The following is a 24638-nucleotide window of genomic DNA, read 5'->3' as shown; positions in this document are numbered from 1 at the left end:
GTGTTTTATTGAAGAAAGATTACATATAAGGTAAACAGGAAACTTATTTAAACTTTATTCTCAATATCCTCCTTCTCCGCTTGGTATTTGTAATGCAAATCATTACAATCGTTGTTGTCTATGTGAACCCATCCGGTTTGTTTCATATGGTAGACCCTAACTATACCACCTGAAACAAGCCGTCATCAGTTAATTCCCAACCCATTTTTAAAAATTAAAATTTCTTACCGGAATAAGCATCTCTGTGTGTGGCATGATAAATAGACCTGCGACCCAGATCGTAAGCCTCCTCATCGGTCAAATCCCATTTATAACCAGAGTCCAACACGCCAAAAGCGTAAATGGAACCAGAACCAACGCTGAACACTTTACCCGGGGTTCTGGTGCCTTCTGAGTCAATATAATACAGCTGAGGTCCCTGCAATAAAATAAATTTTATATCTATGTTGACTAATAATAGGTATTGTATCTTAAAAATTTTACATGTTGTATTTAATAACTTATTAATTAACTGATGTGTTTAATTATGTAATCATTGACATCAGTAAAAACCCTATATGTATTTATTGACTTCAAAAGTGTGTGTAAGTTAAGAAAAGCTTTATATCGATGGTTAAACTCTAACAAGTCGTATCCCCAGGTTAGCTAATTTTACAGGAGACGCAAAAAATGACATTCCTCAGGAATTTCGTAAAAAATATCGAAATTGTATGAATAAAAATTATCCCTAATCTGTTCGGATATATTCAGATCATTTTATTATTTTTTGAGCAACTTGGTATTTTACAGGGTGGGATACGATAGATTAGAACTTTCGATTTGTGGGTTACGTCTTTTTGTGTTTTATTTGGAGTGGTTTACGACTTTTTCACTTTTGGGGTTTTCATGATTGTGTGGATTAGGATATAAATCAAACTATAAATAATTATTATTGCAGGTATCTTTTAAGCTTTATTAATGAGCAGTGTATGGCAAGTTGTCGTAAAAACTATGGACATCTAAACTTAACACAGTTTTTAGTTCTTGTAAATGCTTCCATTTGGTGTGTTTGATTGGGAGACGTTCAGGAAACAAGGGTTTAAATGTATGATCTTTGGGTAGTGGAGGAAATTTAGCACGTTGAGGCAAAATTTTGTATTCGTCTTTGTAGTTTATTTTATAGTGAATACGTCCGTCCGGTAAATATTTAACACGTTAACTGCCAGTCCCAATTAGAAAAAAAAATTACCGGGTCCTACGGGCCACGTAACTTTTTTATTAAAAACAGTGTCTGTGTGCATCAAAACAAACGCATGTGTAAAAATTTATGTAATTTTTACTTTTTTTAGTTTAAAAAAGCTGTGTCCAAATATGGTACACATGGCACCTGATTGTACAGGTTCTATTTTTTGATGTCGTGTGCCATGTGTACCTTATCTGGACACGTAGAAGGTCAATGTTGATTCGCCTGGACAGATGGCAGCAGTTGTACGATTTTCACTAGAAGCGCAAATACCACGTGCTTTTTATGTTTGTTGCCTTCTTCATTCTTTCTATAAAAATCGGTGTAAAAACATGTTGTTTTGTGGGCTATAATTTGGAGGAGCAATGGCGGCAAAAAAAAGAATTATTTCTGATACTGAGATGCAACAAGCAGTGGAGGCTGCAGCAGAAGAAATAGAGATTTATAGAGACCTCGACATGAGTGACGAGTTTTCAAATATCTCAGATTCTGATTTGGATCCGACATATTTGGCCGGCGAGATATCTTCAAGCAGTTCTGAAGAAGACCGCCCTAAAAAGAAAAAGATGAAGTATGTACGTCAGTTAGGTACGTAGGAGGTTTGGCAATTCCATTTTTTATACATAGTTTATTTTCTAAAATATTATTAGAAAAAAACAGTGTTGTAAAAAGTTTCAATATACTAACTCGCGTACGAAACTAAGTGGAATACTTATGTATATCAAATTTAACGTCTAAAATTCATATTTTCTCTTCCTAGTAATGATTATCTTCTTATACGCTACCCTCCATTTTTTTAGATACTTCCGAGCCTTCAACATCTGCTCAGTTAGATATAGACATAGATTCTTCAGGCAATGATGAAAGACCGGAGTGGAGACCAGCTTCAGGAAATTTTTCGACATTCACTCTACCAATGAATATTGGAATTTCACTAGCCTTGCAGACCCAAATGCGCGGTAAGGATGAACTTCATTTTTTTGAATTACTTGTATCCCACGATGTTATTAATAAGATCGTTGTCGAAACAAATAGATACGCGGAACAGCAAATTATTCTTGCCATAACGAATGAAAATATTGGCCAATATTCTCGCCTAAATGCATGGGTGGATACTAATTATAACGAAATACGAACATTTATTGCTATTTTAATTTGGATGGGATTGGATAAAAAACCACCACTAAAAGATTATTGGCGCAAACATCCATTATATAAAAACGAAATATCAAAATATTTGCCGCGGAGTAGATTTGAGCTGCTTTTACGTATGTTTCATTTGGCAAATAATGAAGATTGTCCTCCCAATGACCGGCTTCATAAAATTCAATGCCTTGTTGATATGCTGAACAAGAATGCTTCTTTCTGCATTATTTCAGAAGAGTCTCTTTGCATCGATGAAACCATGATACCTTTCCGAGGTAAATTATCCTTTCAACAGTATATAAAAGGAAAATGAATAAAGTTCGTCATTAAAGTTTATAAAGTATGTGTAGATGGACGATTTACTTATAGCCTGAAAGTATATTGTGATAAAGAGAAAATAAATGGACAATCGGTTGCGGAATCTATTGTTATGGAAATGTTGCAACCATTGCTTGATAGTGGCCGGACCCTTTTTGCAGACAATTGGTACACCTCTATTTCTCTTGCGGAAAACTTGCAAAATAGATCAATTCATCTAGTTGGAACGATTCGTAAAAACAGAAGAAACCTACCAAAGTCTTTAGTTGATGCAAAATTAAAAAAAGATAGTACTCTATAGAAATTTCATGTTTGGTTGAAAAGAAGCTCAAAGCATTTGATAATACAGTGTTGCGGTTTTGATAACCACAGCCATCCGAAAATATTATTATGTTCTTTTTTTCGGCCAAACAATGTTCTTCAAGATGGTGTATAATGCAGGAAGTGAATACAGATGCTTGTAAGTCAGCTTCAGACTCATTCCATACATAATTGGTGCACTGATGCGTCCCTGAGTTGTAAATTGTAAATATGTGTACTTGTAATCTGGACTTAACTTACTTAATTTTAATTTAATCTAATAATTAATCTAATAATTTTAATCTTACTTAACCGGCTGTACATCTATGGTAAAGACATTATGCATCCCATTGACAGCTTCTTTTTTATCATTAGTTTTTTCTTCCTGAGCAAGGGTCTTCTTTTTCAAATGATTTTGGGTATTCCTCTTCAGTTAGTTGCTTAGATTTGTGTTGTAGACAAGTGTCACACTGATCTTTTTGGTTTGTGTAGTGCTAAATTTTTACTCTCAAAAACTGTGTTAAAAGTCGTAATGGAAACTGTTTTTTTTTCGTCATTTTTACATTTCTGTTTATAAACTTCATAGACTTCCATTTTCGTCATAAAGGGATGTTCAAAATACAGCTTTTTAGAATCCTTGCGGCAATAGTGTGATTCTAATTTTGGTAGAAGGTCAAAGAATGATTTTAGATGATTTACTTGTTCACCAGTCTTCTCAAAAAAATCAGAGCGACTTCGTTTAATACTTTTTCTTTGATTCCTAATATCTTCTCTTTCTACTAAGCCATTATTTTCACTTGTAAGTACCCAGTTCTGTACCATTTTTTCGTTTAAGGCTAGAGCCATTGCATCTTCCATGCAATTAAGACTGAGATCCAGACTCACCAGTCCATCGTCTACAACTACTTTGCATTCGTATTCTACGTTGTTTTGTAGGTTTTGCAGGAATACTGCTTCTAACATCTTTCTACCTCGACTACCCATCTAATAAGAAGTTGACTATAGTTTATCTTATAATTTTGATTGATAATTACCCAAATTATCAATCAATGGTCCTAAATTAAATTACGTTACTTCTTAAATTAAGTTATTTTGGCTGTATAAACCCAACATAAAAAGAAAAAAAGAAAATTACCCTAGTTCAAAAAAGTCGGTTAATCAAGTTTTACGTTTTAGACGCATAATTCTAATATGTCGTATAAAATTTATATTTAATTATTTTCAAGATAACTAATTATTTTTAGACATAAATTGCACAGTTTTGAGGCAAAAAACTTACATTTTAAGAGTTTTTCAACCAAAAAATCAACGATACATCACTAGACGACGTTCATGCACCGGCTCTCCTACGAGGATATTGCAGGATAAGACAAGTTGCTTTTACCTATTCAACCAATGATGATACTACAAAACTTAAAATTTGAATTCCTCAATTCTTATTGGTTAGTGGTTTACGAGCTTTTAGAATTAGGTGGAAAACGTTGTATTGGTTTAAACCCGCGTAAAACACCAAAACCTGAAAAAGTGTGGTTTACGACCTGTTCGAATTTAGCCATCGATATGAACTCCTAAATGTCGGTATAAAAAATTGATTGAGATTTAAAAAATCACAATCAGGTCAATACTTGTATTTTAATGAGTGTATGTTTTTAGTAGTAACAAAGCTAATGAGGGTTATCCAGGTTATAGAGAATTGATTTTCTCATGTGCATTATGCTACATAGTAGCATCAGCTTGAAGTTTTAGTATTAGCTAGTTTAGTCAGTGCTTAGATATTTCAAATGCAATAATAATGATTCTCTTATCTCAACATTTGCCAATGATAGATAGGAAAAGTGTATTTGCATTTTTCGTAACTCTTTATAAAAATGTCACTTATTGAAAAACAAAGTACAGTTTCATTATCAAGTGTAGAACCTGAATACATAATATCTCTCTCTAATTATACTAGAGAGTGTATTCTTGTTTGTTTCATATTTGATTGGTGAAACTTTGAATGTCAGTATGTATCTAATTGAAATTTTTAAGATGATGAGGACAAAACACTTGAAATGAAGCATCATTTTTTTAAGAGATTTAGTTGATAGTGGCTCCATGTATGCATGTGTTAAGTTCTGTAATAAGCTTCTGCAACCAATAAAACAAGAAGCATCCCAATAAAAATGTAGGAAAAAAATTATTGTACTTTAATTTATTGTAGAAATAGAATCATATTTGGTGTGTGAATACCTAGAGCAAGTAGTTGGTATATGTGAAATTAATCTTACTATAATTATAGCTTGAATTATATATTTTAATTAGTTTTATTTTAGTTAGTTCTATTAAAAATGTGATGTTATTTGCTTAATTATGTAAAAAATGTATGCAAATAAAAGTATAGTGATACTGATAAAAATTTAATTTCTTTAACCCTAAAGTACATTAATACTTAGATATCAAACAAATGTTTTTAATAATAATGGGTTATAATATCTAGCAACGCGAATTATTATTAAATAAATTAGCTTAAGAATTGTTGCAACCTTCAAATAGCAATAGATGAACAGGTCAGTAGTTGTAGTAGCAGTATGAGTATTACTAGTCATTGTACCAAAATTGAAATAAATGGATTTATATTAACAAGAAATCTTTGTAAAACTCTCTCTCTAACAAGATTTTCTGTAAAAGCATCAAAATTGCTAGGGTTTGTTATGAGAAACTGTTCATATTTCTCAGTCTCTTCAACAAGAAAGGTTTATTGCTCCCTAGTAAGAACTATATTGGAGTACTGCTCTGTAGTTTGGTCTCCATACCACCAGATTCATATCGATGCTTTAGAAAGAGTTCAACATAAATTCCTGAGATATTGTGCTCATAGAACTTTAACTGTTATTGAGAACCATGACTATTCTTATATTGAAAGTCAATTATCTATTCCGACACTGTCACAACGCCGTAATATTTCTGGTGCTAGTTTTATATATAAGATCGTTAATAGGCTTATTGATTACCCTGCTCTGTTGGGTCGCATATGATTTAATGTTCCTCATCACGGGTTGCACCATAATGTAACCTTTAACATTCCATTCCACAGAACATCCTATGGAATTAATAATCCTATGGATAGGTATATGAATTTGTTAAACAATTCGAATATTGATGTGTTTAACATAAGTTCCTTAATACATCTAAATAGGTCACTTACTTCATAATTGTGCATAAAATTTTGTATTTACATTCTTGCATATAAATTATTAAGGTTGTTTTTAGTATATGTAGTATAGGTGTTTTTTACTTTAGTATTAATTTTTTAAGTAGGTTTAGATTATGACAATTGTTTATGTAAATATTATTGCTTTGTAAAATTTACAGTTAATGGGGTTTTCCTGTATTATAAATAAATAAATAAAAATAAAATAAATAAAATCAATTGTATAAAATCTTATAAATAATTGCAATCAATTACCATAATTAATAACCTAAGATTTCAACTTACCCTTTTGTCCCATCCAGCCAACATCATGCCCATACTGAGCCCCATTCCTTTATAATTGTACACCATGTTGGACATAAGTTTTGAGGCTGCGGCCACCGAAATCCTCTCACGATTTCTCAGTTCGTACATGCGACATTGCTTGGCCAACACTCTGTCCCAGTAAACGCAATCGGCTGCGCCCCCCGCCAAAGTGCCCAACAGAAAATCGTTGATTTCGACGATTTTTTTCATGGTTTGCGAACCGATGAACTGACCACCGGTGGCACGGGAGTCCACTGCTAGTACCACGCCCCCTTTATACATAAAGCCCAAGGTGGTAGTTCCATGGTCGAATTGGATTTTGATGTCTTTGCCAAAGTCATCTTTGCCTAGTTGCGAGAGGTTTTCAGGCTAAAAAATTGCAATTTAGGGAGTTATGATGCATAAGTTTGAATGGAACTGGCGGAGGAGTCTTACCTTGGCAAATGGGGGTACACCAAGCTGGATATTGCTCGAGAAGTTTTTACAAAATTGGACGATATCGTCGTCCGCACTTTTATCGGTTTTATACAAGCCGTATTCCGGCATGCCACATAACTCAGCTAAACTCATTTTCTTTGTAATATTTGCAAAATACCAATTGATATAAAAGTTTTGATGGATGAATAAACAATTTTTCTGCAATGAAGATTTTTAGGTTAGAATCATCAAGCTTTTGCAATGTCATTGTGCAGCTGGCAGCTGTCACTGTCATAAATTAAAAGTCCGTTTGATGTACAGGAGCAACTACTACGTTAAAATATCAAATACAGCCAACAACGTTTGATCTTTTCAACTCTTTTTATACCCAAAACCGTTTAAGTAATTAAACTACTTTATTACAGTATTATTTAGGTTAAAGGCATTAAGATTGTGTAATATTATTCGGTAGCTGTCACTTGTCACTGTCTAAAAGTCCGTTCGTGTACAGGAGAAAGTACAGCATTAAAATGTCAAATATTTTCAAAAATATTCCCTAATTTTTTATCTTCATTGTTACCTAAACCTCGTTAATAATTACAGTCAATAAGTACAGTCTCCTTGTTGCAGCCTTAAGTCTGTTTACTAATATCAACCAAACGTCCTCACAACAAACTATAACTTGCAAACTCTTAGGAAGTTTTATTGGTTACTGTGGGGCCCTATTAAAGGTAATTTGTCGTAAATGTCTCATGTACAAAGAGTAAGGACTTTATACAAGATAATCCTAAGGCTCCACAGAGGTTTACCAGAAGAATTGCAAGTTATAGGCACGAATTATGCTAGAGATGAATTCCGTAGGCACAAGAACTGTAAACCTGAAGAAGCCGCTGTGTTTTTGAATGAATGGACTGTAAGTATTAAATGACTTATAACGTATGTTGAGCTTATGGTTTTCTTATTTATTTTAAAGAATTATGCCTTATCATTAGGGCAGCAAATGGGTTTAAAAGATGGTAGAAAAGAGGCAAAAGTAGGGGACGATTTGGCACCTGAATTATTAGATTGTTTAAGGGAGGAGCAAGTCGTTCAGCTTTATGAACTGATGCAAGAAGCACATGCACCTAAAGAGGTTAGAAAGGAAGAAGAGAGGTAGGAAAAGATTGTTGCCAAGATTCTCTAAGGTACAATTGAGGTTTAAATAAAACCACAGCAGTTCACTAAAAAAATCACATTTAATTCTAGTCATTATTGAATAAAAAAACTCATTAAAAAACTAAAAATATTGTATCACTTTCCCTATTCTAATACAACATAAGTGGGGCTGGTCATCACTCCACAATTGTTGTCTTTGGAGGCCATCAGCACATAACCGTCGTTGCCCCAATAGTTTGACCAACTGTTCTTGATCAGCCAATAGTTTTGACCGTTTAGGGTGCCATAACCCACTGCTAGTACTGCATGATCAAGTCTCTCTTCAGTATTGCCACTAAATAAAGAATTAAAGAGAAATTAAATAAAGATCACAATTAAGTTTGTAATTATGTGCATTTTAATTGCAGTATAATGTCACATAAATATCCTACAAGAGGTAGAATAAGGTAACTATATAATAGCACTTTTTGCAAAAATACTACAGAACATTTCATTAATTGTTTGGGACTTAAATTCTATAATTTTTTACCTCAGAATATTAGGAACATAGAAAGCATAGGCAAATTTAAAAAGTAATCAAAAGAATAGGTGTCTAACACCCTTCAATTACTGAAAGTTTTTCAAAAATACTTTAAGTATATTCTTGTTAATTAACAGTTTTGGGAGTAACTTGCTAAGTGTTTTCTTTAGACATACATACTATTGTTTGGTAACTTTTATTGTATTTATTTTCAGCAAATAAATTATATTACATTGCTTTTTCATTGAAATATCTTCATTTGGGAGTGCTTCTTATTACTTACCAGCTCTCATCGTAGTAAACCCCGTTGGAATAAAAACTGAAAGTTTTTTGACTGGCATCAATGGCCACACTGACGGGTCCATTTTTAAAAATGGCCAAACGTAATGCATCTTCGTTATTAGTGGTGACGTTCACCCAGTGATTCAGTTTGGCCACTTTTGGCACCTTATCGGCATGACAATAACCATCCTTTAAAAGAAAAATGAACTGATTTTTAAGGAAAACAGTTAACAGCTTAATATTGTATTACTTGTCCCAAATATGGCCCATAGTCTTCTTCAGTCGGGATACCTCCGTGCTTTTCCATCCATTGGTAAGCCCTGAAGTCTTCACCACCATCGCAGCCATTATTTCCATATCTGAAAGTATTGATATGGTAAAGATTATCCGGACCACTGACGTCACAACACACGCCTACTAATGATAGGATGGTCATGTCGACGTCACTGGGTCATATAACTTACCCCCAAGAACAATCGATCAACGCCTGCTGCGACAATCTGACGAGATGCCCGCCATTTTTTAAAAACAGTGCGCCCTCTACGGTGCCTACAGTACCAAAGGACCAACAGGATCCGCATACAGATTGATCTAATTCGAATTTGGGCTGTAGTGGTATATATTTAATTTTTTTTTTAATTTAATACCTTTTACTGGAGTAACTGCCCCGTATAATCTCCAATCCCATTGGTCGGGCAGATTGGTGAGATTCGAGGATTTGAGTAGCGGGAAGGGTTTTCCCCCGTTGTACTCGCCGGAATACGTTTTTCCCCTAAGTGCTTTCAATTCGTTGTCGGTTTTGTCCGCCAGATGGTTTACTGTTAAATAGTAACCTGTAAGAAAAAAGATAATTTGTTGAATCAGGCAACATTGCAATTTTTTGATTAAGTGACTACTGCCTCGCAAAAGGAAGTATTTAGTGGACAGTCAAAATTTCACAGAAAGTAGATAAAGTGTTTAAAAAAAAAGTATTTTTATGCTCTTGATGAATAAGTCGACACCTCTAAAATGGGGTCAGTTGCTCTTGATGTACAAATAGAAAACTAGTTATGCACACATTCCATCTTTTTGCTCGAAAGTTGTTAAAGCCAAATGCGATGACAATCTTATAGCGAATTCTATTGGGAGAAAAAATGTAGCACGAGTGCGGAACCAGGGCAAAATTTACAAACCATTGGTGTAATTAGTGCAGGTTTGTGTAATCCGGGCACTTTGCCCTGAGTGCAACCAGTTCCGCACTAGATATGGGAGGTCGTGCGGCTCTAATTCTTATCCCTTAAGTAGAAAACATGGCGGTTATTATTTAGGGAATTTGATATTGAATAATTGCTTGTAAGCAAAACTAAATTTTAAGGGAAGGTGACGTAAAACGTAACATCAACTAACAACAGCCAATTTTTGAATTTTCCCTTCAAGGCTAAATCCAAAAACCATTGGCAATGCAATAGTGCGGTTTTTTACCTGAACCGGACCAGTGTCGGTGCCGCCCTAGTGCTAACACGTATTTTTCCAATGAATTTCGCCAGTGGCGTAACTACCGGTGTTCCATCGAACACGGGCCCCCTCGCTCCGCTTACTACTGCTGACTGATATCGGAAAAATTTTTAAAGAACTTTCGGCTATTTAAATTTAAATTTTTTCCTAACATTTAATTAGTTATTGCCTGAAAAATCTGTCCTGTAAAGTTGCAGGGGGCCCCCAAATACTTTATAATTTTAATGTTTGGAAGATTATCAAAATTTTTTTCGCAAAATTTTCGTTTCGACCGTAAACTATAAAAATATTTTCTAATGTTTTTGAGTATAGAGTTTTTATCGAATATATGGGTTCTACCAAATTTATGGTTACTGAAAATCATATTCACATTTTTCTACATTTTTATTTGATAATGATCTACTGGGGAAGATATTTAAAGCAAAGAAAATCGGACACTTTGTTTGTAAATCTAGCCTACTTCAGGCATTAAAAAATTAAGATATCTCCGTGTCTTGGCCAAATAATGCAAATACAGGTCGGGGGCCCCGACATTCAGCTCTTTGAACTTTATTAAGGTTTTTTCACGGGGAACAATGCCAAGCAGTGCAATCAATGCAAAAGCATCGAGGTTTCATAAAAAGTAAGATTTTATGTAATGGAAAGTTGAAAAATTTATATTTTTCTGGAAAGGTAAAATAATTCAAGTTTTTCCAATGAAATGTTTTCAAACAATTCATAAAAAATTGATTTAATCAATCAAATCCGCACTTTTTATTTACTGATTATTATTCTATCCCTAATTTTAGCGTCATTCAATGAAGTTCTTTAAAAAAATATACAAGAAAGACTAAGTTCATTAAGTTTACTGTCAATAGAAAATAAAACTGCACGAAACCTTGATATTTGTCAGTTGATAAAGGCATTTGCAGAAGCCAAAGCACGAAAGAAACATTTGAATAGCCTAGACGAAAAAGGGCGCATCTGTGCAGTTTGTCGAAAACCCGTTTTTTATGAATTCTGATTCCTTGTCAAAGTTGGCATATACCGAGTAGAAGAAAGGCCCACTAAACGTACTCTAAAACGGATTGAATCAGCTGTTTTTCTCTGCTGAGAAGAATAAGGGCCCATCTGCTACATTTGGGCCTTTCTTTCGCCAAGTTAAATACCCATAATTTGTGTTGATATTTGTAAACATAACCTTCAAATCATAATAATAACAATAAAATATCAGTGTGGTTTTTGGATTTTTGTTTCTTGATTCATATAATCATGGATGTCTTAGAAAATGAGGAAGCAAGTGTTATAAAATTGAAAAGAAAGAGGAAAATTGAAGAGTGGAAAAGTATCAAAAATAAAAAAGTTAAAGGCAAAAGGGGAGGAGTACATTGGTAAATCAGGAAGAAAAGCTGCTAGATAAATAGGTCAAAAATGCAGGTAAGTTAGGATTGTAAAGAATGTTGTATATAGTTTAAAATATATCTTATTTTTGTGTAGATGTAAACGAAAATGTCTTACATCATTATCAAAAGAAGAGATGGCTCGTATATTGAAAAATTTTAATGAGATTGGAGATCATGGGGCCCAGAATGTTCACTTACAACCTCTTATCACAGTATCGTCAGTAAACCGAAAAAGAAAGGGAGTGTTCAAGAAGAAGTTTAATTTTTCGTATAAAGTGCATGTCGGTGAAAGGGTGTTATCTGTATGTCGTGAAGGCTTTGCCAGTTTGCATGGAATTGGAGTCAAGAGGGTGCGAAATATTGGAGCATGCAAGACTTTAGCCGCTGTGCCAACCGATAATCGTGGCAAGCACACTAACCGAAAAAACAAATTATCTGGTATTGTTGTTCAAAATATTGATGCACATATACAAAGTTTTCCATATTATATTGTGCACTATGGACCAAGCGGTGAGCGAAGAAGGTATCTGTCACCACAGCTGAGTGTTTTGAAAATGTATGAAATGTTTCTGAAAAAACATTACCCAGAAGTCCTACTGGACGCCAAACAAAATGATCTGAATTTCCAAAAATTGAAATGTGAAGTGAAATATTCTTTTTATCTACAGTATTTTCATGACAACTACAACTACACGTTTGGTCGCCCTCGTTCAGATGTTTGTACTACGTGTTCAGAAATAGAGGCCAAAATTTCCCGCGAAAAAAATGGCACATTAAGAAGAGGTTATGAAATAGATCTTAAGTTACATAAGAAAAAAGCAAAGCTATTTTATACAAAGATGCAAGAATGTTTGATGAAAGCTAAAGAAAATGAAGATACAGAAGTTCTCTGCTTCGACTTTAAACAAAATATTTCCTGTCCACATATGTGTACTAGTGATGTCTTTTATAAAAGACAACTTTGGTTGTACTGTATGTCCATTAACTCTGGCAAAAAAGCAAAGAGCATTATGTGTACTTGGCCTGAAAATATTGCAAAGCGGGGCTGTAACGAAGTTCTCTCTGTACTTAACCATTACATAGAAGCATTCCTACCTAGCACTGTTAAAAAGTTATATATATTTACTGACGGTTGCAGGGGCCAGAATCATAACCAAAACATGCTAAAATTTTGGCAGTCATTGGTACTTAATGGAAAGTTTAAAAATGTTCAGCATTTTTTTCCACAACGGGGTCACAGTTTCCTGCCTTGTGACAGGCATTTTGCTGTTATAGAAAAAATGCAAAGAAAAAGGGAAGTAGTTGAATCGCCTTCAAATTGGAACAGCATCATAAGTACCAAATTTACCGTTGTTGAGCTTAAAAGCAATATGGTAAAGGACTTTGTAGCCGGATTGTCTGAACCGTTTTTTAAAAAAACCTTCACCACAAATAAGTTAAAGTTTCAAATAACCAAATACAAGTTCTTTGACTTTAAAGCTGAATCAAAGTACTTCATGTTTGGCAGCTTTTCTTTGAATGGTGTGTGTCCCAATGTATTTCGTCTTCTGAAACCTGGCGTTGAACGTGTCCCTATACCCGAAAAGCTTGCTTATTCTGGTGATATACCAATAAATGCCCTAAAACTACAAAACATCAAGGAGCTTTGCAAGTTTTTGAAAGATGAAAATGCTATCGCATTTTATGATACCTTGTCAGGTGCTACATGTACACACGAGGATGATCAGGTAGACCCTTAGCTCATGGAAAACATATTTCTGTATAAAAAAACGTAATTAGATTTTCAAATAAATATTTTTCATTTCCTGTTTTTCATTTTATTTTCTAGTAGTTCTTTTGTAATCTTCAATAGATTAACACTTGGAAGAAAAAGGGCCCATTTTTAGAATTTTTGTAACCCTGTATATCCTGTAGACATATATTTTCAGAAAAAAATTTGGTGTAAAAACATTTAGAAATATGCCACAAATACATAGGTCAATTTCATATATTACATTTTTACTTTCTTTATCCGAAATACAATTTTTTGCATTTCCTGAAAAATCCACTTTTTCAAAGATGGGTACCTTTTTCATCTAGGTCATTCATTTTTAATGAATATGTTTATGCGTACCTACTGTAAAATTTAATTGGTTAAGACAATCATCTTCGGCATTTTTGATTAATACAACAAAACCTATGTAATTTTCATTATAAAAATATTTTTATTCAATAAATTATTTTGAGATTGAAAAATGATTGTATTTTCACTTATGATATGCAAGGACCGAAAAAACAGGGGGCGGAGGGGGCTCCCGTTAGTGTAGGGGGCTTCGTACGATTTTTCGAACACAGCAAATTTCACCGTTGTTACGCCACTGGATTTCGCTATTAGAGCAACTAGAGTAAGGAATACACCGTTCCCAAATCAAATTAATGCCGATTTCCATTTGTACGTTTAATGCATCAAAATTCAAAACATATTTACCAATATTTTTGCGGTTGTGCGAATGAATATAGCGGACGTTCTGCCTGAAAATCTCTTTGCGGAGCATCGTTTCCTTAGTGGACTCGTAAGTTTTGTTATGTTTGCTGGTGAATTTATTAAATTCCAAGTCCAAGTGACCCTGCTTTTCCGGCTTAATGAACTCGGCCATCGGGTTGAACGTGTAGATGTGCTTATCCCCCGGACCGGGGAAACCTTGGCATGTTAAATCTGGAAATGCTCTCAATAGTTTCTTTACGATTCCTCAGTTTTAGCGGAAAAACTTACTTTGGGAAACTTCGAAAATGCTCGAGTCGATCGGGTTAACGTCATACTCGTCATAACGTAAGTAATAGTGATCGTAGTGACTGCCAAGGATCACGTTGTACCCGCGCATTTCAAACCTGTAAGAATATAATAAATAAGTGCCGCTTAGGTAAGCTCGTTTGAAAATTTCAAAAACTATTCATTACCTTACTGGCACGGCCACTTTTTTATCGTTTTCGACCATAAAACGCACCCATAGAACGTATTTATTCTTTTTTTCACCGATTACGGTGGTCAGGTTCCATCGTTGGGTTTGGATTCCTTCGATCATTTCGTCCCCTGAAATATGCCGAGTGTCACGACATGTAGATGGAGCCGTTTTTCACGTTTGACAAATGACAATGGTCTTACCATTGTACTCGTATCCGGTGAGATCCGGTAAGACCCCTTGGGTGGTAATGGGTTCCTTGGCGGTACCATTGACCTGCAGACAAGTCCTCGCGTTTTCTTCGTCTTCGGTGGTGACCGGGGCGATTTTTATGCTCGTGCCGTAACCGGTTTTGGCCAGTTGGTATGTTTTCACCATGTCACCGTAATAGTCGATCCTCGACAGGTTGTTTCCGTTGTCAAACCTGTAAGAATTCAATATGCATTTTACTTATACTAGGTGGAATGCTTACTCTTGATGTACAGGTGGAAAACTGTAAAATGGAGTGTTTTGCTCTCGATGTACACAAGGAACATTATAGTAAAGTTTATACGGTGTCTTTAAGAAAATTCAAATTTAAATTTATTAAAAAAATATACATGCTTACAGAAAATTTTATTTAGTCAGTTTACAATTCCTATAGGTCAAAAAAAAAGAGTACCTAGATACCTTATGTACATACCTGTATGTACTCTTGAGGTTACATAATATTTGAAACAGCAATAGTGTATTTATTTTCTGTCCTGGTTTAACAGATACCTGCCATGACATTACACACGCTTACTCATAATTAACAAACCGAAACAATATTCTTTAAAGAAAACAGCTATTGAGAAAGTACCTGAACAAAGGAATTCCTGTGTGCATTGATATATACTCTAGCTCTATTGGCAACAGGCTGTAAAGTTTCCAGGCTACATAATTAAAAAACCTAAGATGAATTGTTCGATTATTTTTAATAGGTAGAGCAAGAGAATTATTAGATGTCTTGTGTTGTTAGTGTGATTATAACATTTTTGTTCTTATGGGTAAATGAGGGAAATGGGTAAATATATATCAATGATTTCTTTATTATACAATTCACTAGTAGGATTTCCCTTTTTTCATCTAAATCCTTATATCCGAACCAGGAATCATTGACGATCGCTATGAAATTATGCCTGTCGTTTGTAAACGGATTAATGAAGTAAGAAAAGTAACTTTTTAAAATTATTCACGACGTTTATAAAAGGTGAGATGCGGTAGAATGTCAAAAAGTGGCCTTTTACCCTCTTTTTTCATCTAAATCCTTATCTCCGAACCAGGAATCACTGACGATCGCTATGAAATTATGCCTGTCGTTTGAAAACGGATTAAAGAAGTAAGAAAAGTAACTTTTTAAAATTATTCACGACGTTTATAAGAGGTGAGATGCGGTAGAATGTCAAAAAGTGGACTTTTACCCCCTTTTTTCATCTAAATCCTTATCTCGGAACCAGGAATCACTGACGATCGCTATGAAATTATGCCTGTCGTTTGTAAACGGATTAATGAAGTAAGAAAAGTAACTTTTTAAAATTATTCACGACGTTTATAAGAGGTGAGATGCGGTAGAATGTCAAAAAGTGGCCTTTTACCCTCTTTTTTCATCTAAATCCTTATCTCGGAACCAGGAATCACTGACGATCGCTATGAAATTATGCCTGTCGTTTGTAAACGGATTAATGAAGTAAGAAAAGTAACTTTTTAAAATTATTCACGACGTTTATAAGAGGTGAGATGCGGTAGAATGTCAAAAAGTGGCCTTTTACCCTCTTTTTTCATCTAAATCCTTATCTCCGAACCAGGAATCACTGACGATCGCTATGAAATTATGCCTGTCGTTTGTAAACGGATTAATGAAGTAAGAAAAGTAACTTTTTAAAATTATTCACGACGTTTATAAGAGGTGAGATGCGGTAGAATGTCAAAAAGTGGACTTTTACCCCCTTTTTTGATCTAAATCCTTATCTCCGAACCAGGAATCATTGACGATCGCTATGAAATTATGCCTGTCGTTTGTAAACGGATTAATGAAGTAAGAAAAGTAACTTTTTAAAATTATTCACGACGTTTATAAGAGGTGAGATGCGGTACAATGTCAAAAAGTGGCCTTTTACCCTCTTTTTTCATCTAAATCCTTATCTCCGAACCAGGAATCACTGACGATCGCTATGAAATTATGCCTGTCGTTTGTAAACGGATTAATGAAGTAAGAAAAGTAACTTTTTAAAATTATTCACGACGTTTATAAGAGGTGAGATGCGGTACAATGTCAAAAAGTGGCCTTTTACCCTCTTTTTTCATCTAAATCCTTATCTCCGAACCAGGAATCACTGACGATCGCTATGAAATTATGCCTGTCGTTTGTAAACGGATTAATGAAGTAAGAAAAGTAACTTTTTAAAATTATTCACAACGTTTATAAGAGGTGAGATGCGGTAGAATGTCAAAAAGTGGCCTTTTACCCTCTTTTTTCATCTAAATCCTTATCTCCGAACCAGGAATCATTGACGATCGCTATGAAATTATGCCTGTCGTTTGTAAACGGATTAATGAAGTAAGAAAAGTAACTTTTTAAAATTATTCACGACGTTTATAAGAGGTGAGATGCGGTAGAATGTCAAAAAGTGGCCTTTTACCCTCTTTTTTCATCTAAATCCTTATCTCCGAACCAGGAATCACTGACGATCGCTATGAAATTATGCCTGTCGTTTGTAAACGGATTAATGAAGTAAGAAAAGTAACTTTTTAAAATTATTCACGACGTTTATAAGAGGTGAGATGCGGTAGAATGTCAAAAAGTGGCCTTTTACCCTCTTTTTTCATCTAAATCCTTATCTCCGAACCAGGAATCATTGACGATCGCTATGAAATTATGCCTGTCGTTTGTAAACGGATTAATGAAGTAAGAAAAGTAACTTTTTAAAATTATTCACGACGTTTATAAAAGGTGAGATGCGGTAGAATGTCAAAAAGTGGCCTTTTACCCTCTTTTTTCATCTAAATCCTTATCTCCGAACCAGGAATCATTGACGATCGCTATGAAATTATGCCTGTCGTTTGTAAACGGATTAATGAAGTAAGAAAAGTAACTTTTTAAAATTATTCACGACGTTTATAAGAGGTGAGATGCGGTAGAATGTCAAAAAGTGGCCTTTTACCCTCTTTTTTCATCTAAATCCTTATCTCCGAACCAGGAATCACTGACGATCGCTATGAAATTATGCCTGTCGTTTGTAAACGGATTAATGAAGTAAGAAAAGTAACTTTTTAAAATTATTCACGACGTTTATAAGAGGTGAGATGCGGTAGAATGTCAAAAAGTGGCCTTTTACCCTCTTTTTTCATCTAAATCCTTATCTCCGAACCAGGAATCACTGACGATCGCTATGAAATTATGCCTGTCGTTTGTAAACGGATTAATGAAGTAAGAAAAGTAACTTTTTAAAATTATTCACGACGTTTATAAGAGGTGAGATGCGGTAGAATGTCAAAAAGTGGCCTTTTACCCTCTTTTTTCATCTAAATCCTTATCTCGGAACCAGGAATCACTGACGATCGCTATGAAATTATGCCTGTCGTTTGTAAACGGATTAATGAAGTAAGAAAAGTAACTTTTTAAAATTATTCACGACGTTTATAAGAGGTGAGATGCGGTAGAATGTCAAAAAGTGGCCTTTTACCCTCTTTTTTCATCTAAATCCTTATCTCGGAACCAGGAATCACTGACGATCGCTATGAAATTATGCCTGTCGTTTGTAAACGGATTAATGAAGTAAGAAAAGTAACTTTTTAAAATTATTCACGACGTTTATAAGAGGTGAGATGCGGTAGAATGTCAAAAAGTGGCCTTTTACCCTCTTTTTTCATCTAAATCCTTATCTCCGAACCAGGAATCACTGACGATCGCTATGAAATTATGCCTGTCGTTTGTAAACGGATTAATGAAGTAAGAAAAGTAACTTTTTAAAATTATTCACGACGTTTATAAGAGGTGAGATGCGGTAGAATGTCAAAAAGTGGACTTTTACCCCCTTTTTTGATCTAAATCCTTATCTCCGAACCAGGAATCATTGACGATCGCTATGAAATTATGCCTGTCGTTTGTAAACGGATTAATGAAGTAAGAAAAGTAACTTTTTAAAATTATTCACGACGTTTATAAGAGGTGAGATGCGGTAGAATGTCAAAAAGTGGCCTTTTACCCTCTTTTTTCATCTAAATCCTTATCTCGGAACCAGGAATCACTGACGATCGCTATGAAATTATGCCTGTCGTTTGTAAACGGATTAATGAAGTAAGAAAAGTAACTTTTTAAAATTATTCACGACGTTTATAAGAGGTGAGATGCGGTAGAATGTCAAAAAGTGGCCTTTTACCCTCTTTTTTCATCTAAATCCTTATCTCGGAACCAGGAATCACTGACGATCGCTATGAAATTATGCCTGTCGTTTGTAAACGGATTAATGAAGTAAGAAAAGTAACTTTTTAAAATTATTCACGACGTTTATAAGAGGTGAGATGCGGTAGAATGTCAAAAAGTGGCCTTTTACCCTCTTTTTTCATCTAAATCCTTATCTCCGAACCAGGAATCACTGACGATCGCTATGAAATTATGCCTGTCGTTTGTAAACGGATTAATGAAGTAAGAAAAGTAACTTTTTAAAATTATTCACGATTTTATAAGAGGTGAGATGCGGTAGAATGTCAAAAAGTGGACTTTTACCCCCTTTTTTCATCTAAATCCTTATCTCCGAACAAGGAATCACTGACGATCGCTATGAAATTATGCCTATCGTTTGTAAACGGATTAATGAAGTAAGAAAAGTAACTTTTTAAAATTATTCATGACATAGTCTGCTCTCTCTAATATTGAATTATTTTTAATGGTCTCAAATTAGATTGATACGCTCTACCCCATATTATAAGACCATACCTAAGTAGGAATTCTATTAATGATTTATATACTTGTATGAGTAATTCTCTGCTTAAAAAATCTCCAAGAATATAGAATTTATGAATGAGTCTTCGAATTTTACTTGTCAAATAATCGACCTGTTCTGTCCACTTCAGATTTTGGTCAATCACAATTCCCAATTATTTCACATTTGACACAGCTTTAATTTCAAGGTCTGGGCTTATTTGGCTAATCAAGTTAAAATTTGGCCTATTGGCATTTGTTATAGTATAAACATATACACTTTACTTGTACTGAGTTATATCCCAATTTTTTTTGTCCACTGACAGTGATGCCATTACTATAAATAAAAACATACCAGTAAATAACTGCTAAGAAAAATTATGCTCTTGATGTACAAGTGGAAAACTCTACAATGGACTTTCCTGCTCTGGATGTACAAATGAAAAACTATATTAATAAGAGTGCCAATAAGAAAACTCCAATTCCAAATTTGGCTCGAGAGTTGTTGCGTGTCATCAAGGTTAATTTCTTTCAATAGCCTCTTGAAGTGTTTTCATATCAGGCTATTATTGCAAAAAATAAACCTTGATTGTTTTTTAAGTGGTGCCTATTGAAAAAACCCCGACCACTTGTTATTTTGCAACAATTTAACCGCACGTGAAAATTTCCTATTAATCAATCTGATTATTGAAGTGGTTTTTAAACTGGTTTATACTCACCAAGCTGAAAAGGGTTCGGCTATTTCAGCATAAGGGATGAACAGAACCCCTTTCACTGAATATACGTCGCTCCATACGGGTAGTTCTTCGCATTTCACTAGAAAAACAAGGAAAATGAATACTCTATCGGGGCTACATTTAAAAATATTTACATTGATAAGCCACAAATGAACAAACTCTATTTTTATAGTCGTTAAGTATTATCAAGTTATTTGAACTTTCGTGGCTTTATCGTTTTAAATATTTACAAATAATCGCCGTTTAGGTTTTTAATATTAGACCAAAGTACTTTAGCAAATAAACGATTAATTCAAGTGGTTATTCCGCTTATAATTTGCGTAAAAGCACTCGAGTCTACGGCGTAATAAAACCTCCAAAAATTAATATTTCATTGAAATTATTTATTGCTTAATCTATCGCGTTTCATGGTCAAAGAGTTCGAGAGTAAAATGACATATATGGAGGCCTAACTGTGACATTGATGACAGCAAATTGCTCCTAAGGAAGCACCGATCAATAAACACACTAAATTAGCGTATTTAAAACACAACACTCTATTGCGTTTAATACTTGAAGCTCGTGAACCTAATATGGATTATTTGCTATATAGAGGCACAATTGCCAAATTTATTCAATATTGCATTAATTTTTGTTAACGAGTTTCGATTATTAAATGCCTTAGTATATCAAGTTGTTGCAGATTGAAAGTATTCCTTAGAAAGTTTCCTTAGTACTGAATTTACGTAAATTATTATTTTATTTAAATTCATAATTCATTAACAGATCTTTTAATAATTACTCGCTCTATCGCATTTAATAGTCTAAGTTATCTCAATTTGTTGTACGTATTAATTGCGACGTTGCCAGAATAGAAATGGTTTATTATAAAATTTGAACAAAAATTATAGCACCGTGTTTCGACTATTTAATGCTACAGAGAGTCAAGTACTTTAAAAGAATTTAATTTTTTTTTTCGAATTTTCTTATGAAATTTTCCCGTAATTCTTATAAAATAAGTTCTTACTTCGTCTATCCGATTTCATAGTTTAAGTAAATAAAGTCGTAAAATCAGTTGAGGGTCATTCTTAGATTATCAGGAATAAGCTGCGACGTTGCCACATGCATAAGAGTAGCAACAATTTGGCCACGTTGAGGGTATTTTCGACATTATAGTATTGAGTCTCGTCCATTAAATGTTATAGATAATAACATTTTGAATTTAATTTAGATTTTATAGTATAAAAGAACTCTTATAATTTGGCCACAATAAAATTTTTGAAAAAATAAATTATTACCAGATCTATCCGATTTCATGGTCTAATTTAATCAAAATGTCAAATGAGTTGATCGTAAATTGCGTCGTTGCCACATTATAAGAAGTAACAATTTATTGGAAAATTTCAATAATTTGGCAACCTTGAGCGTATTCTAGCATAGAGTTTCGACTATTAAATGCTATAGAGAGTAACGCATTTTGGCACAATAATTTTTTAAAAGCTTCTAATGACTAATAATCTAATTTCCTGCAATTCTTTTTAAAAAAATAAATTTAACTGATTGATTGCTTGATCTATCCGATTTAATGGTCTAAGTTGAGGCAATCGTCAAATCATCTGACGGTTAGTACTGTCATTCTTTTATTGAAGTAACAATTTATTAGAAAATTTGAATAATCCGGCAACGTTGAGGGTATAATCAAAATTATAAGATTGGGAGTTTTGACCATTAAATCCTATAGAGATTAACGCATTTTGGTACAATAATGTTTAAAAAGCTTTTTGATTTTAGGTTCTATGCCATAAAGTAACTAATAATTTCACGTAATTCTTGTAAAAATTAATTAAACTGATTACTAGGTCTATCTGGTTTAATGGTCTAAGTGCTTCAATTCAAATTACATTAATGATAGATGTGGCAAAAATTTGACGACTGTCTTTGTTGTCGTTTCTTGATTATAAAAACAGATCGCGGGGTTACCACGTATAGAGTAAAAATTTCTTTAAAAAATTAAACAATTTTTGAAAAATTAAACATTAATGCTTTATTCAAATTTACCGACCTTTGACCATTTTGGTACTTGACTAAATGGGCTAAAAAAATGACAATGCCTTTAAAAATATAATAAACTAATTGAAATCATTACTCAATCTATCGCATTCAATGGTCTAAATTAGTACAGTAATTTCTTGATTATAAAAGCTATTGCGACGTTGCCTTGTGCAAGAAAGTAATAATTTATTAGGAAACATAAACAATCTGGCAACGTTGCTGCCTTAGTCAAATTTACAAATTTTTGACTATTAGTTGTTATAGAGAGCATCACATTTTGACACAGGACTATATGGGTCAAAATATAACTTAACCTATCGCATTCCATGGCCCAAGTTACTGCTAAGAAATAAGAATTTGTTAAAAGAATTCTAGCATAATGTGGCAACATTGAGTTCCTTTTAAACTTACATTAACAAATTTCGACTATTAAAGACGATAGAGTATCAGGTTGATACATTTTTTAAATATTCTACTTGTTGAGACGTTAAAAGAATTTGGAAGTTTCCTTAGTACTGAAACTTACTTAATTTAAATTTTATTTAACTTCATAATTTTCAAGCACAATTAATCTACAACTCTTTACAATAATTACTTGATCTAGTGCATTTAACAGTCTAGTTAATGAAGACGTAAAATCAATTGACTGTCTAATAAAATCAATTTATTAGAAAATTTGAACAATCTGGCAACCTTGAGGGTATATTGGTCTATTATTTAATCTATCCAATTTAATGGTGTGAGATAATGAAGTTGTAAAATCATGTCATTCTTTTATTCTAAATTGCCATTCTATTCTAGTTGCGATATTGCCACTTACATGAAAATAAAAATCTATTAAAAACCTTGAGCAATCTGGCAACATTGAGAATATATTCTAAATTATAGCACGAGGGGTTTCGACTATTGAATAGAATAGAGAGTAACACATTTGGAACAATTAAATTTAATTTTTTTTTAAACTTCAGATTCTATAACGTCAAGTGACAAATAATTTCACGTAATCCTTGTAAAAATAAATTAAACTGATTACTAGGTCTATCTGATTTAATAGTCCAAGTGCTACAATTCAGTTAATGACAGATTTGGCAACATTTTGACGTCTATTATTGTTGTCATTTCCTTATTTTAAGAGCAAATTGCAACGTTGCCACGACATAAAGTGTATTTATTAGGAAACTTGAACGATCTGACAACGTATTTATTCATTTATCGATTGTTATAGAGGCCAAAAAAATTACTATAATTTCTTTAAAAATAAAATAAAACTGAAATTATTACTCATTGCAACATTGCCCAAGTTACTGCAATGCGATAAGAATTTATTAGAAGACTTTTAGCACATTTTGGCAATATTGCTAATGAAACTTACATTAAGGAGTTTCGACTATTGAATGCTATAGAGTGTATTAGTTTAACTCTTTGTGGTAAATTAAATTATAAAAACGGTTTACTTTAGAGAATATTACTCAATAAAACTTACCAGAAATAAGTAAAGCAACAGCTGCCCACAAAAACCCAAAGAACCACATCTCGGATGATGATCTGCGCTTTCTTCGAAGTCGTAACGGACAATGCGGGTTATTGGGTAGTGCTTTGCCGTTATAAATTAATTTATAAACAGATCCACTTAATTTCGCCGATAATGAACCGATAAAAATGCTGAACTGAGGTTTTTGTTTATTTTCCTGTTCAACGGACTCCTATAAGGCGATAAGCAGAAAATGTATAAACATGAAAACATTCGGATTGTCTTGATGCTGCCTGCTGTCGTCAGCTGATGTTTAGCGATCGATTATTTAGGGTCAGTGGCGTGTCAGAAATTCCATGTATTGAGGAAGACATTAATTAAATAAATGATGAAAACGCCTCAAGATGGCGGCCACAGTATCTCATTCAAAAGCTACGCTCGAAATTTGTAGAGGCACGGAGTCATTTTACCCATCAGCCACTTGGCTACTTCTATAGTGCAAACTGTCATGTTACGTCACGTTTTCCAAGATGGCCGCGATCGGTTGTTTTAGAAGTACGAACTGTTAAATTACCTCAAGCATAAACCGTCTTCACGTTTTGAAACATTTTCAAACTGTCACTGTAAGCCACGCCTTTGAAACAAAAAATGAGGCGCAGTCGTTTTATTTATAAGCTACTTGATTACTTTTATGACGTCATGCATGCCATATAGACACTATTACTGTCAGTTTATATTAAACAGCTGTCACTGTAATTACGCCTTGAAAAGAATAAAAAAATGAGG

The 24638-nt window shown here is 33.7% G+C and overlaps 3 protein-coding genes and 1 long non-coding RNA gene across 11 annotated transcripts; 2 read left to right on the top strand and 2 right to left on the bottom strand.

Annotated features, from left to right (window-relative positions):
- Positions 1 to 3: 3 nt before the first annotated feature.
- Positions 4 to 7147, bottom strand: LOC126734021 (proteasome subunit beta type-5). The gene is made up of 4 exons (XM_050437531.1): positions 6918 to 7147; positions 6462 to 6851; positions 229 to 418; positions 4 to 169 (listed from the first exon to the last, which is right to left on the bottom strand). Exons 1-4 carry the CDS (start codon positions 7050 to 7052, stop codon positions 48 to 50), a joined length of 837 nt encoding a protein of 278 aa, XP_050293488.1. The 5' UTR covers positions 7053 to 7147; the 3' UTR covers positions 4 to 47.
- On the top strand, positions 7124 to 8182 carry LOC126734199 (succinate dehydrogenase assembly factor 3, mitochondrial). The gene is given in 3 exon segments (XM_050437737.1): positions 7124 to 7137; positions 7596 to 7812; positions 7873 to 8182. Coding segments are annotated over 3 exon segments (414 nt in total). The 3' UTR covers positions 8056 to 8182.
- Positions 8116 to 24074, bottom strand: LOC126733924 (digestive cysteine proteinase 1). Its single transcript, XM_050437393.1, has 11 exons — positions 23865 to 24074; positions 20333 to 20429; positions 14875 to 15095; positions 14670 to 14802; positions 14485 to 14600; positions 14200 to 14427; positions 9504 to 9689; positions 9321 to 9447; positions 9107 to 9215; positions 8858 to 9045; positions 8116 to 8388 (listed from the first exon to the last, which is right to left on the bottom strand). Exons 1-11 carry the CDS (start codon positions 23911 to 23913, stop codon positions 8199 to 8201), a joined length of 1644 nt encoding a protein of 547 aa, XP_050293350.1. The 5' UTR covers positions 23914 to 24074; the 3' UTR covers positions 8116 to 8198.
- LOC126733926 (uncharacterized) lies at positions 16191 to 19341 on the top strand. 8 transcript variants are annotated; one of them, XR_007659905.1, is made up of 5 exons: positions 16191 to 16598; positions 17295 to 17468; positions 17817 to 17990; positions 18339 to 18686; positions 19035 to 19293. It is a non-coding gene; the product is annotated as an uncharacterized LOC126733926 (long non-coding RNA). The 8 variants fall into 8 exon arrangements; XR_007659911.1 differs by lacking the exon at positions 16191 to 16598 and adding an exon at positions 16697 to 16946; XR_007659907.1 differs by lacking the exon at positions 17295 to 17468.
- Positions 24075 to 24638: the final 564 nt, after the last annotated feature.

The sequence above is a fragment of the Anthonomus grandis genome, chromosome 3 (assembly GCF_022605725.1).
Source record: "Anthonomus grandis grandis chromosome 3, icAntGran1.3, whole genome shotgun sequence".
Classification (NCBI taxonomy): Eukaryota; Metazoa; Arthropoda; class Insecta; order Coleoptera; family Curculionidae; genus Anthonomus; species Anthonomus grandis.
This window is presented reverse-complemented; position numbering and strand designations above follow the sequence as displayed.

Coding starts and splice junctions, on each gene's coding strand:
- LOC126734021 (XM_050437531.1), bottom strand. CDS start 7,052: ATGAGTTTAGCTGAGTTATGTGGCATGCCGGAATACGGCTTGTATAAA. Junction 419..6,461: donor TGGCTGGATGGGACAAAAGG/GTAAGTTGAAAT, acceptor ATTTTATTGCAG/GGACCTCAGCTGTATTATAT. Junction 170..228: donor ACACAGAGATGCTTATTCCG/GTAAGAAATTTT, acceptor GGCTTGTTTCAG/GTGGTATAGTTAGGGTCTAC.
- LOC126733924 (XM_050437393.1), bottom strand. CDS start 23,913: ATGTGGTTCTTTGGGTTTTTGTGGGCAGCTGTTGCTTTACTTATTTCT. Junction 14,803..14,874: donor CACCGGATACGAGTACAATG/GTAAGACCATTG, acceptor GGCATATTTCAG/GGGACGAAATGATCGAAGGA. Junction 9,448..9,503: donor GGCAGTTACTCCAGTAAAAG/GTATTAAATTAA, acceptor AATTCGAATTAG/ATCAATCTGTATGCGGATCC.